Below are 13,811 nucleotides of genomic sequence, written 5' to 3' on the forward strand. Positions count from 1 at the left end.
ATTCCTACAACGTTCGTTAAAACGGTTACCCTACAATTAATTGTATACAAATTATTTATTTATACCCCAAAAAGAATTAAAAAAAAAAGAAAAATAAATTATTTACATTAATAAGAGAAGAATTTTTTTTTTTTTTATTAATTTGGTTTGACAAGAGTAAGACATTGCTCCTATGTATCCCCAAGTGCAATAGAAAAATCAAAACACGCATAGTTCTTAGGTAGAAAATATTTATGTGTTGACCGATTTTATTATTAATTTTACTTTATATATATATATATATATAACAACCTAATGATATTAATAATAATAATAATAATAATAATAATAATAATAATAATAATAATAACAACAACAACAACAACAATAATAATAATAATAATAATAATAATAATAATAATAATAATAATAATAATAATAATAATAATAATAATAATAATAATAATAATAATAATAATAATAATATGAGTGATGTTGTATATTGATTTTTGTATCGTTTTATTTTAAGAAAATACTTTTACTACTTTTTAACTAAGGATAAAAAGTCAAGAGCAGATTCAGGAGTCGACGACACATATGTGGTGCAGACCAGCAACGGTAATAACAAAAGAGTTTAAAATCTAACGCGCAAGAAAGAAAACAAAATAAAGAAATTAGATCACTAATTTGATAAAGAAGTAGATGATCACACAACAATCGACTTAATTCTTATTAGTTAATTTCAAAATTTGAACGTGAAACCAAAAGAAATCTCTTGTTTATATCATACGTGCATAGTATAGTAAAAAAAAAATTCTACAACAACAACAATGTCAAAAAAAAAAATTGACGAGGAAAAAAAAAAGTGTTTACCGCTCTCTAGAGAAGTTTTTTATTAGTTCCTGATTCTAATCCTTCTTCTTTACTTTTCTGCCTCCTCATTCACTTTTTTTTTTTCCGCCTCCTCATTCATTTTTTTCCCTCTTATTTATAGTTAGAAATTAGGTTTAAATTTTTTAGAAGACAATAATTCTCATTAATGATCATCAAGGTAATTTTTTGTGGTTTCAAAAATCTATCATAATCACTTAAGGTATGATTTTTTAACCATTTTTAAGAAAAAATAAATAAAATCAGAATCCTAATAATTGATTTTTTTTATCCTATTAACAAAAAATCCAAATTATCCTTAATGTTTATTATTCTATTTTTTGCAAATAAAAAAGAAGATGGACAAAATTAGGTGTCAACAACCATATTCTAGACACATGGTGATGAGTCTTTCATTTTGGTATCAAAGATGATCGAACCAATTGGACTGTGGGTAGTGAGTTAAGTTTATGATGTTTTTTCTTTTGATGTATGCTCTAAGTATCATTTCACGAAATTATATTAAGTCTAACCAACTTAATATTTGTGTTTGGTATGAAGAACTATGGCAAAAAGACCAGGAAAACATGATGACATATGAATTGATTTTATAGGAGTGGAACCTATTTTGGAAAAGAGGTAGTCTTTCATTAGGTAGTTTAAGCATGTGTATAGAAGAATTGTAGGATTCCTTTTATGAAAGATAAATCAGATGAAAGATGTTCCAATAGTCAAAGATTGAGGGAAACCAAGGAAACTATATGTCAAACTATTAAAGAAGATTCAATTGGTTTGTCGATAGAAGCATATAAAATTAAGGTTTACAAAAATATAAGGCTAAGCATACAGATTGAAATTGTTTATATGGAATGTAAGGTTAGTAAAATGTGAAGTATCCTAGCCTAGAGGTGAAAGTAGGAGACCATACCATACCACAAGTCCCATAGTTTAAACACTTAGGTTTAATTGCTCAGAACAAAGGAGAATTAAAAGATTTTATACACTTCCAGATTTAAGTATAGTGATTGAAATGGATGACCTATGCCCTTGAAGGTCTGAAGGTTAAGAATGACAATCTGAATGAGTAAATAGACAGAAAATAAAATATTCCTTCAAAAGGTGTTAGAAATGGTGTAACAAATACGTTATGCAATATCTGATAGCATTCTTGTCAACTTTCAAGTTGTTAAGAAATAGTGTAATTTGTTTGCAATAATTGAAACAATTTGGTAGTTCTAGTTATGTACTAGAATTCAGATTCCTTTGATTTTGGATGGTTGAGTCATAAGTGGTTTCTTGGAGTACTGGAACAGGGGTTTCCTATAGGTTAGGAGGAATGCTTAGCAATCTCTTTCACCCTACTATAGATGTAGAAACTTGAAGTGGTTAAATTCCATATTGCTAGGATTATATCAAACCTCGATGTGTGCGTGTCTGGTGCACCTTTTGTATGAGTGTGTTAAGATACTAGATTTAGGCTTTAACTCAATAGCAGGGATAAGTAGGAAACTGAGAGTTAGTTACTAAGGAATCAAATGACTACAGATTCCTCTTATCAGATTACCTTTAATCAGATTTCCTCTAATATAGTTCTTCCTCTGAACAAATTACTTATAATCCAATTTTCCTTTGATGTAGTTCTACATATGATATGGCATTCTCTTACCAAACTCCCTCTGATCAGATTACTTTTGATCTAACCTTCACTAATCTGACCTTCTCTGATCTGACTTCCTCTCATATAGTTCTTCCTCTATTCAGATTACTTCTAATCTAGTTTTCCTCTAATGTAGTTCTTCATCTAATATGACCTTTTATGCACATACTTCCTTTGATATAGTTCTTCCTCTGATTGGATTACTTCTAATTCATTTTTTCCTTTGATATGTACCATTCCCTCCACCAAGATATACAACAAAATATCATCTCTTTATTCTAGGTTCCGTTTCCATCATTTACATGATAATCTGCAGTACACCTAAAAACTTTAAGGTGAGTGTAGTCTGGAACCTTACGAATCCAAACTTTCCTACTGCTATCATCTAGAAAAGTAAAGATATACTTGATACCTCCATGAGAAGTTATCTTTGTTGGTCCCAATAAACCACTATGGTCATAGTCTAGAATTCTTTTGGTGCAGTGTCGGCCAATTGTGAATGTAACCGTATGCATTTTTCCATATACACAATGTTCACAAAATAGAAGCTCTCCAATATTGTCTCCACCTATAACTCTTTGCTTACTCAAAACTTGCATCTCTTTGAGACTCATGTGTCCCAAACTTTGATGCTACAAACTTGTATTTTTTGATTGGATAAATCACCCCTTTCATCTCCAACTATAATATTTCCATCTAGGACATAAATGTCATTTTTGTTCTAACATTTCCTCACCATTATGACACCTTCCATTACCCTCAATGTATCATGTTCAGCTTGGTATGAGCAATCAAACTCCTCCAATATTCATATAGGGTATTAAGTTTCTCTTGAGTTGAAAGACATATCCCATTCTTATTGATAATATCCTCGTACCTGTTAAGACAAAATCTCAAATAAACGTTTTGATGATAATAAAACAAAAGATTAATTAAAGATTATTAATCATGATTCTAAATGTTTTAATATTTAACATGTGCATTTGAGTGTGTTAAAACAAGATAGGAATCAAACATCACAAATCAAATCAAAGAAAGCAATTCCAGAAAACGCAGATTGATCTTGAAGCAGTTCTGAAAAACGCAGATTGATCTTGAAGCAGTTCTGGAAAATGCAGATTGATCTTGAAGCAGTTCTGGAAAACGCAGATTGATCTTGAAGCAGTTCTGGAAAACAAAGATCAATCCTGGAAACAATATTCATCCTATACTCTCATATAATCAACAAAAGATCAATCCAAGTCATATCTGTTCCAGAATTTGAAGAATCAAATGTATGCTTCAATAAAGGCATATCACAAAGATCATTCTTCCTATAAAGCAAATGCAAGTACAAGACTACAAGTAGCAAAGTACACTACTGATTTGAACTATTATAAAGCCTGTGCACATAACAGAAAAGCATGTACTCAAGGCTGACATACTGACACAAATCACAGAGTACAAGGCTAGTTCATCACAAACCAAAAGATCAATCTTGGATCGATCTTTTGATGCAGCTCATCAATCTTACTTTTGGCAGAACTTATCCAACAACTCTTTTATGACAGCTGGTCCCTTTCCAACGGACACATGAGCTGTCCTATGCCTTCTTGGAGTCTATAAATGCAGCTGCAAGTCGAAGAACAAAACACAACAATCAGCACCAAGCAAAAGATCAATATTTTCGATCATACTCAAGTGTCTCAAAATCGTTCTTATAGTTTGTTGTTTTGTTTTTAATCTTTGTGTTGTAATCATTTACAACTGAGGTCTATTTACAAAATATATTTCTCAAACAAGAGTTGAGTAAATATCAAGATTCTAAATAGTCTCAAATCCATCACTTTGTAACTCAAGGTTGTTTTGTCAAAACTTGAGTAAATTGCAAAAATCCTTTTATGTTTTGAAAGGTAACTTGTCAAAACCTTTCCAAATCAGTAAGGTAGAAAGAAGAAATCCTTTCTAGATAGAAGGGTAGGAATTGTGTAAAGATCAAAGATTGATCTGTGATAAAAGTGTAACCATCAAGAACAATCTTTACTTTGAGCACATAGTGGAAATCTCACTCTTGTGAGGACTGGACGTAACCCGTGTTTGGGTGAACCAGGATAAAATATCTGTGTAATCTCTCTATCTCTATCCTTGTTTATTTTATGCTAAAACAAATCATATTTTGATAAAATTGATTTTACTGTTTTGAAGCAAACCAAGATTGATCTTTAACAAAACCAAGATCAATCTTCATTACTGCAAAGATCAATCTTGGGTTGAAATCTTATTTTAAAAACAGAATTTTTTAAAAAGGGACAATTATAATTCAAACCCCCCTTCCTTATAATTGATATTTCTACTTCAGTACCATCTTCAAACTTCAAATTTACTGAACCAATTCCTACAACCTTGTATTCTAAATTAGTCCTTATGATGACATCCTTATATCAGTCTCTTGAATCCAAGAATCAAATCTCTTTGGAGTCATATGAAATGAACATCCTGAGTCCAAGACTCACTCATCATTAGAATATCTTGTAGTTTCCATTAGCACATCCGTATATAGGTAACCTATTAAAGCAATTGATATTTCCAGCATCATCCCCACCATCATTTTTCTTGAATTTCCTCTCAAGACAATCGTTCTTATAAAATGTCCCTCTTGTTACACCGAAAACATCTTTTAATTGTTTTATTAGTATCTTTCTTCCCAATTTTAAATTGTGTTTGGATTTTTTCTTCTTGTATTTGATCTTTCCAACAAACTTCATTGTTTCCTTCATTTCTTCCTCTAGGTTTCTTTCAGCTCCTTAGAAATAAGTTTTGATTGAACCTCCTCAAGGGACAAGGTACCATTGCCATAAACTATGGTATCACGTAAATGATCATATGAGTTTGGCAAGGAACTTACTATAAGTAAAATTTGGTCTTCATCTTCAATACTCACCTCAATATTTTCAAGATTGGTAATAATCTTGATCAATCCATCAATGTGCTATTCAAATGATTAATCCATACTAATTTCAATGGGTAAATTCTCAAATTTTGATGACAAAATTTTCTAAGATGGGAGAATGTAACAGTCCTCTCACTACCTTAGAAAAATTTGTAAGATTTAGTACTAATTAGAATTACTGGAATTTTATTAATTATTAATGTTGTATTTTTTAGTAATATTAATTTATGATCAATGGTAGAATAGAAAAACCGTAGTGTTGATAAATCCAAGTGGCAAAGAGACAAAATGCCACCTTTAATTCTTTTTTTTTCTCCTTCATTTACGGGTACTAATCCATAATCCACCTTCATTTCATTCGAAAGTCTCAAATGGACCATCTCTTTGGGGTATTCTTATGTACTCTTTGAGATGAATTGTAAGTAAGTGGTACATGATGTTAGCACAAACAAAATTAATTCCACGTATTATGGCTCCATCATTCGACAGTGTCGGACTTTGTCGGATATGTATGACAAATTTAAGGTTGTTCTTGCTAGGCGATCGACTAATTGTAATGTTCATTCTCTTGCATTTTTAGCTATGTATAATGCTAATCACAATATTTTTCGTTGTATTTTTTATTGGTATATCTCTTCAATTATTATGAATGAAATCACATGAGTTTATTTAAGTAAAGGTGGAGGAGTGATAAAAATAATCTTTCATTTCTTTATAAGGGTGTATATGATTTGTGTAATCTTTCATATAACATATAAAGTAATATGATTTTACTTGTAAATACTCCGTCCGTTTAATCCTATATATAAGAAGAAAAAATATAAATTATCAAAACCAAGAAAGTTCATTTAATGTGTTAGACCAAAATTTTCTCTAATTTTCTTTTTTTGTTTGTATAAAGGACAAAATAGAGTATATTCTAACATAGTATCACACCTACCACACTTGAGTGACACTACTACCACCCTCCAAATTGCTAAAAGTCAGTGTCACCAACAAACAACCTCCAAAAAACATTGACTCTCACGTTAAAAGTTTCATCGCCCCTTGACGGAGTTTCCCACCAACGCAATATTCATATAAACAAACACTTTCATTCATTTCCCAAACCCCTAAACTTTTTCTTGTAAAATAAAACTAAACTCAAAATCATCAAAAAATGGCTTTGAGTTTCACACATCAACCCACTCTCCAAACTCCATCTTCTTCCTTCGTCACCTCCCGCTCTCCACAATCGCTTCAGTCCCTCCCCTTCCGTGAAATCCGGACACCACGGCGGTCCCTAACCGTGCGGGCCTCGGCAACGGCGGCTGCTCCGTCGGAGGTTAAGGTGTCAAGGGAGTACACTGTGAAGTCGGTGAAGGCGAGGCAGATCGTTGACAGTAGAGGGAATCCGACGGTGGAGGTTGATCTGGTAACTGATCAGCTTTACCGATCGGGTGTGCCGAGTGGGGCCTCCACCGGAATTTACGAGGCTTTAGAGCTTAGAGATGGAGATAAGAGTGTTTATGGTGGGAAAGGTGTTCTTAACGCTGTGAGGAACATCAATGAGATTTTGGCTCCAAAGCTTGTTGGTGTGGATGTTAGGTAAATGTTTTTATTTTGATGCATTTTTGATCCTGTCTTGAATATTGTTAATGTTGATGGTTCTAAATTGCAGCGGTGATTATATTACTTTGCAAACCTTTATATTGTATAAAATGATGCGGTGTGGTTGCGATGTCACTGTAGAGACCTCTAAAAACCGTTTTACTGCGGCTATGGTTTCAAATTGTGGTCGGACTGCAATTGCAGCCATATAAATGATTTTGAATCCTCTGCAACGGCCTTACAACTGCAATTTCGACTGTACCAACTGCATTTTCCGCAATATAAAGGTTTGCAATGTAACCGCAATCGCGACTATAGCTGCAATTTAAAAATATGATTGTGGCCGCAAGTGCCGTACACTATATTCCTGCTATAATATACATAGAAAGCATGAAATTTGAAGGTTAATTTAATTATTGATGAACAGTTTTGAAACCTATGGTCATGCTGCAGTAGTGTAGTTAGCTGAAGTTTTTCTGAGCTAGATCTATGTAGCATGCTATACTTTGTAAGTTGCAAGTTGGTTTTTGAGTGTTGTGCATAGCTCTTGATATCCTTTTGCTTTAAATGACCTGTAATTTCTATGATTTCTTCTATGGACTCGTTGTTTTTAAAATCATAAAAAAGAGATTGAGAAACAGATTTTAAATTTCTATGTACATATTGTTCTAAATTGTGATTGTGTCCACTGTGGTTGCGGGCATTGCGGCTGTTGCAATGCTTCTTGCAGTCAGTTGCGGCGTGAGTGTAATTTTTATTTGCATCAAATATTATAATTTGTTACTTATCTTATAATTCAAATATCTTCTATTTTATCTCTAAAATCTCATATATATCTCAATATCAACTCTCCATCGTTTTCAATTATGTCTAATCTTGTAATATACCCTTTAAATGTATGACATATAAAGCAAAAGGAAATAAAATAATAATTTGTGTGAGCACTAAATAGTCTGTTGCAACCGTTTCTCCCACTTTGTTGTGTGGCCATTGCAGCATTGTGATGTGGTTTTTTTCGTGATTACTAATCACACTGCAATTTGCAAAAACGGTTGCAACCATAATATTGAGGCTGCATCACGTGATGCTGTCCACAATTTGAAACCTTGTATGTCTTCTTTACAAAATTATGGTGTTCTTTTTTTTTACATTTTGTGTTGGATAACTGACACCAATATCTTTGTGTTTAACCAGGAATCAAGCTGATGTGGATGCTATTATGCTTGAAATTGATGGAACCCCTAACAAGTCAAAACTAGGTGCTAATGCAATATTGGGAGTTTCACTAAGCGTGTGTAGAGCTGGTGCTGGCGCAAAGGGAGTGCCATTGTACAAGCATATCCAGGAAATTTCAGGAACAAAGGAACTTGTCATGCCTGTTCCAGCTTTTAATGTTATAAATGGAGGAAGTCATGCTGGAAATAATCTGGCTATGCAAGAATTTATGATACTACCAGTTGGAGCTAATTCATTTTCCGAGGCACTTCGCATGGGCAGTGAAGGTTAGAAACTTAAATTCACTGTAACTACACTGAGGAAATGTGTTTGTGTATGTATGTTTATAGAACGTATACTCGATATTGTTAAATGGCGGCCATGGCAGACTTTTTTACAACTGCCATAGGCAATTTGTGAAGGGATTCCCGCTATGGCGGCATCATAAACTGCAATTACTCGTTCCATTTTCTTATTTTTGGTTTTCAACTTGATGTCTTCCATATGTATCAATGACTCATTCATTCTGTTCAGTATGTGAATTGATGTGACTTGTGATATTAATTTTTATCCTAACATAAGGTTTTTAGATCTCTTGGTATGGCATATAATTTGATGGCTAATCTAAACTCCAATTTTCCTGACTGCATATTATAATATATCTTTCTTGTCGTTTTAATCCAATCACCAACAATCTATTATGGTGACAGTCTAACTTGGTTTTTTATGCTTGAACAGTATATCATGTATTAAAGGGCATAATCAAGGCAAAATACGGACAAGATGCATGTAATGTTGGTGACGAAGGAGGATTTGCACCCAATGTTCAGGATAACAGAGAGGGACTGGTTTTACTCATGGATGCCATTGAGAAGGCTGGTTATACCGGAAAGGTAGGAGATGTTTTCATTATTATATATATGTTGTTGCAAGATTTGATTATCCACTTGAACTGATCAGAAAATAAAAAACAACGGTGCAGATTAAAATCGGTATGGATGTAGCAGCTTCAGAGTTTTACACTAAGTGTAAGAAGTATGATTTAAACTTCAAGAAACAGCCAAATGATGGAACTCACGTTCACTCTGCTGAGAGTCTTGGTCAACTTTATGTAGACTTTGTCAAAGAGTTTCCCATTGTGTCAATTGAGGATCCTTTTGATCAAGATGATTGGGGTTCATGGGCCTCACTACTCTCTTCAGTTGATATTCAACTCGTAGGAGATGATTTGTTAGTTACCAATCCAAAGAGAATTGCTGAAGCCATCCAAAAGAAGGCTTGCAATGGTTTGTTACTCAAGGTTCGCATTCCAAAACAACTTTCCGTCTCTTATTATGCTAAATTTCCCACGTGTAAGATGATTTTTATTTCATTATTTGGTTTGTAGTTTTAGTTTAATTTACCCATCTACGCCTTTTTGGATAAAAAGGTTAATTAAATGCTTATAGTATATATATAAGCTTATCATATTAGTGTTTATGTATAAGTTTTTTCTAAAACAAACAATAAAGTAAATTTTAAATGTTTTCATAAGCTATCATGGAGAGCTTATAGAAATAAACTGAAAACAACTTATGAACATGTCATAAGTGGTTTCCATAAGCTCTCCCGAACAGTCTCACAAATGTTTATGTCAGAAGATAAGCTCAAATAAGTCAATCAAAACAAGCCTTTAATAAAAACTGATCCAACACCACCAGCTGCATGTGGCAGAATTTTCCAGAGAGACACCACCAGCTGCATGTGACAGAATTTTCCGGAGAGACATTCCAATCAATCGTTCATTTGTTTTTTATATTGTTTGTTGACTTCAGGTTAACCAGATCGGCACAGTGACTGAATCTATTCGGGCTGCACTGGACTCTAAGGCTGCCGGTTGGGGTGTCATGGTTAGTCATCGGAGTGGTGAAACTGAGGATAACTTCATTGCTGATCTTTCTGTTGGTTTGGCTAGTGGACAGGTTCAATTTCTTTAATCTTCATGTTTGCTGAATTTAATCTTTATATCTACTGTAAGTTGTCTTTGTGCAAGATGTTATTGCTTTCATGTTGACTTTCCATGTTCTGTCCTCCAGATAAAGACTGGTGCTCCTTGCAGAAGTGAGCGTTTGGCCAAGTATAACCAGGTAACTGGAATCGTCGTGTGTTCATTTCTTTATTTACTCCTCAATTCGTGGCATTAATTTAGCATATCACATAAATATATTAAAATAACTTTGAAATAAGAAATTGAATATTTTAGCCTGTCTTTCTTTTTTATTTTGGTGTGCTTGTCTTTGTTTGGGCCGGAGTTGTCAATTGCAAATTACGGAAAATAGCGATTTGTTCAAATTTCGCTATGCTATAGTGCCTCTATAGCCACTATTTGACAATATTTTGTACTAAATAGTGTATTGCAGAATAATAGCGATTTGTTCAAATTCCGCTATTGCTATAGCGCCGCCATAACCATTATTTGATATCACTGGTTTGGGCTTGGCATGGTATACAAGTAAGACAAGAAATTTAGTATGATCATGCCAAGTTAGAATAAGTGACAAACATTTTCTATTTAGTACAACATACATCTAACTTTAAATTTTGGTATGAAATGTTGTCTAATAGAACTATTAGCAATGCTATAGCACTGTCGTGTAACTGAATTTGAACAAACCTCTATTTTTTGTAGTCTGTTGTTTGACAATATTAGTTTATATAAAAGAGTTGTTCTTGAACAGTAATTTCTATAGTACTTTTATATATTATGTGAATAATAATGGAGTGATCTAATATTCATTTTCCTTCTCGACTTTGTTCAATTTGTTTTCAGCTTCTTCGGATTGAAGAGGAACTTGGAAGTGTGCGTTATGCTGGTGAAGCTTTCAGATCGCCTTAGAATGAACAACTTTAGAGTGAGCAGAGGAAAATTATTTCAGTAATAGTTATGCATTAAAAAGATTGTAATCATTGGTTTGTTAAAGAAAAGAAAACGGGATTGAGGAAGATCCTGAGTTTTGATGGGTTTTCAAAAGATATACTTAATGAGTTAGACTTTAAATGTGTTTTGAACCGAAATAATTGGTGAGTGAATAAGTAGTGGTTGCTTTAATGAACTACTGTTGTAATGTGAGGAAGTAGTTAAATGTAAGTTAATACAGAGACAAAGTTCCGTAGGTGTTATTTTCACTTCTCAAAAATAGAGTACTTTATGAGTTATCAACTCTTCTGACTGTAATAGCACCGTAGGGAGTTAGACATTGTTGCACCTGTCTCGTTTGTTAATGCACCTCTTTTTCAAAACGCTTTTGTAATAACTTTTCCTTAATCCACTCCATTGTCCTCAACATGCCGGTCCAATTAAATATCGGCAACGGCTACTTATAACATCTTTGTCAACGAAAATTTCAAAACGTGTGAATAAAATTGTATTTGAAATAACTTTAGTATTGAACTTCAAACAAAACTGGCGTGACATTCAAATAAACATATAGCGGAAAGCATCAAAATTCATTTATGTGCCAACTGACAAAATCCTAAATTGTCATAAGTTAAGGAATCAAATTAAATTTTTTTTTCTTCATAATAAACTGACATTCATTCATATAAATTGATAGACCACATTGATTTCGAGAAATATAAATTTAAATTGGCTAAAAATAAAAAGAATGAATTAGTAAACTAACTCACAACTTTTAAGTTAATAACAAAATAGAAAATACCTACAAATGTGACAAATTTAAAGTGTTCTGTACTCATCCCTCCGGATATATAACGTTGATTATGTCAAAGTTATTAGTTGAATCTGTAATGAATCAAAGTTAATATTTCAATCTGAACCAAACGAACATCACATTAAGACGAGAAATTCAAATGTCACACTAAGATGATGAACAAATATATAAAATCACAGATGAAACACAAGAAAATCTAAATCTATGTAAAAGTCAATTATTTAGATAAAAATTGAGAAAAAGTGCTTGAGACGTAAAAGTGATCTTAAACTACTCATCTCTAATGAATAAAGAAAATAGAGAAGTGCCTTAACCTAAAAGGCGTATGTGCACAGACCTCTCTAAGACTGATGCGTCCAAACTAAAATTCTTATTTGGCTTTAAATAAGAGACTCAAATAAGAACACATAGCTACTTATTTGGCTTTAATTGTAATTGTTATGCATAAAAAATAAATAATTTGTGTTTTCATAAATGATTAGATCTTATATTGCTCTTGATAAGTAATGTAACAAAATTATTAGATTCAAACTAAAATTCAAGCACCGAATAGTCTATCCCTTATAATTTGAAGGATCAAAATATTGATTTACTCAATTAACAAGAGTTAAGTGTTTTATTTGTTTGAAGGTAAAATAAAATCTCTCATTTGTTTGAGAATTCTTCATTCTTCCTTTCTCATATTATCTTTTTTCTCAATCTTCTTTAATATGCTCTTATGCGCACTCTACACCTGTATTGAATGAAAACAATGTCAAAGAAGATGCAACTGATCCATCTCCACATGATTCATGAAAATCTATAGGTTGGCACCCAAAGCCTACAAAGCAGCCTCCACGTGATTGATGAAAATCTAGATTCATCCCTTATATTGTAGGACACTCTCAAATAGGTCTATGAGATGATAAATATTTTAAAAGGTATATGATTCTGCCAAATTTTATTCATATAAATCCATCTGTATATTAAAGAACTAAATTGATAGTAAGTGGTTAAATATAGAAACTAAATTGATAGTAAATTGGTAAAATAAAGGACATAATTGATAATAAGTGGTTAAAAATAAAGACTAACTTGACAAATTAAAAGAGTCAAGAACTTTTTTAAATATTTATAATTTCAAGGACTTATTTGAGAGCACTTTACAAAATTAAGGACTAATTTGGTGCATGGCTCGACGAAAATTCTTTGATACCCTTTCAATTGCTATACAATGTTATACCAATAGTAGTATTAGGCGGACTAGTGTTTAAAAGTCACCCAAAACTCTAACGAATATTGACGACACTCTTCAGAACGAATGATTCTATTGTACTTTATAGATGATGCAATGACTCAATCTATGTAAAAATGAATATATTTTTCAATTAAACTCCTCAACCGACACTAATAAGTCATTGTCCTAAATACAAAGGCAAGGAGAGTCATTAACTTATACTTTTAAAGAATGTAGTTGATCATCTTTGATATCTCGAATGACTTTTAAGCATTGGTATATGGCGAACCTAATTCATCTAAAAATTTGCCCTAAAAAAGTATACTCATTACTTTAATATGGAAATTGTTTATGTAAATAGCATATGGCGCCCACCCCTGTACATTGAGGAGAGTTAGAGTTTATAACGAGGCATTGTAGATTTTACGTATCAAAATCTTTGCTCATAATATGCATCCAGCTAAATGAGGTATCACAAATCAACACGAAGATGAATATTCAGTTTAGATCCTCGGGTCACTTGCCTCAATGGGTGACAAATACTATGATAAAACATTTTCAATTTACATTTTCTATTTTTATCTTCAAAATTGTCGCCTTATTTGCACTTTGTTTTTGTATTTTTAAATATTTGTAGGAAACAAA

General features: G+C 32.4%; 1 protein-coding gene across 1 annotated transcript; it reads left to right on the forward strand.

Annotated features, from left to right (window-relative positions):
• The first annotated feature begins 6,456 nt into the window (after window positions 1-6,456).
• LOC101489467 (enolase 1, chloroplastic) lies at window positions 6,457-11,441 on the forward strand. Its single transcript, XM_004488319.4, has 7 exons — window positions 6,457-7,022; window positions 8,220-8,527; window positions 8,979-9,133; window positions 9,223-9,540; window positions 10,055-10,201; window positions 10,316-10,366; window positions 11,050-11,441. The coding sequence occupies exons 1-7, from the start codon at window positions 6,595-6,597 to the stop codon at window positions 11,113-11,115; spliced, it is 1,473 nt and encodes a 490-aa protein (XP_004488376.1). The 5' UTR covers window positions 6,457-6,594; the 3' UTR covers window positions 11,116-11,441.
• Window positions 11,442-13,811: the final 2,370 nt, after the last annotated feature.

The sequence above is a fragment of the Cicer arietinum genome, chromosome 1 (assembly GCF_000331145.2).
Source record: "Cicer arietinum cultivar CDC Frontier isolate Library 1 chromosome 1, Cicar.CDCFrontier_v2.0, whole genome shotgun sequence".
Taxonomy (NCBI): Eukaryota; Viridiplantae; Streptophyta; class Magnoliopsida; order Fabales; family Fabaceae; genus Cicer; species Cicer arietinum.

Excerpts from the sequence above, each read along its gene's own strand:
- LOC101489467 (XM_004488319.4), top strand. The coding sequence starts at position 6,595 with ATGGCTTTGAGTTTCACACATCAACCCACTCTCCAAACTCCATCTTCT. Across the intron at positions 7,023-8,219 it reads CTTGTTGGTGTGGATGTTAG|GAATCAAGCTGATGTGGATG; the intron begins GTAAATGTTTTT and ends GTGTTTAACCAG. Across the intron at positions 9,541-10,054 it reads GCAATGGTTTGTTACTCAAG|GTTAACCAGATCGGCACAGT; the intron begins GTTCGCATTCCA and ends TGTTGACTTCAG.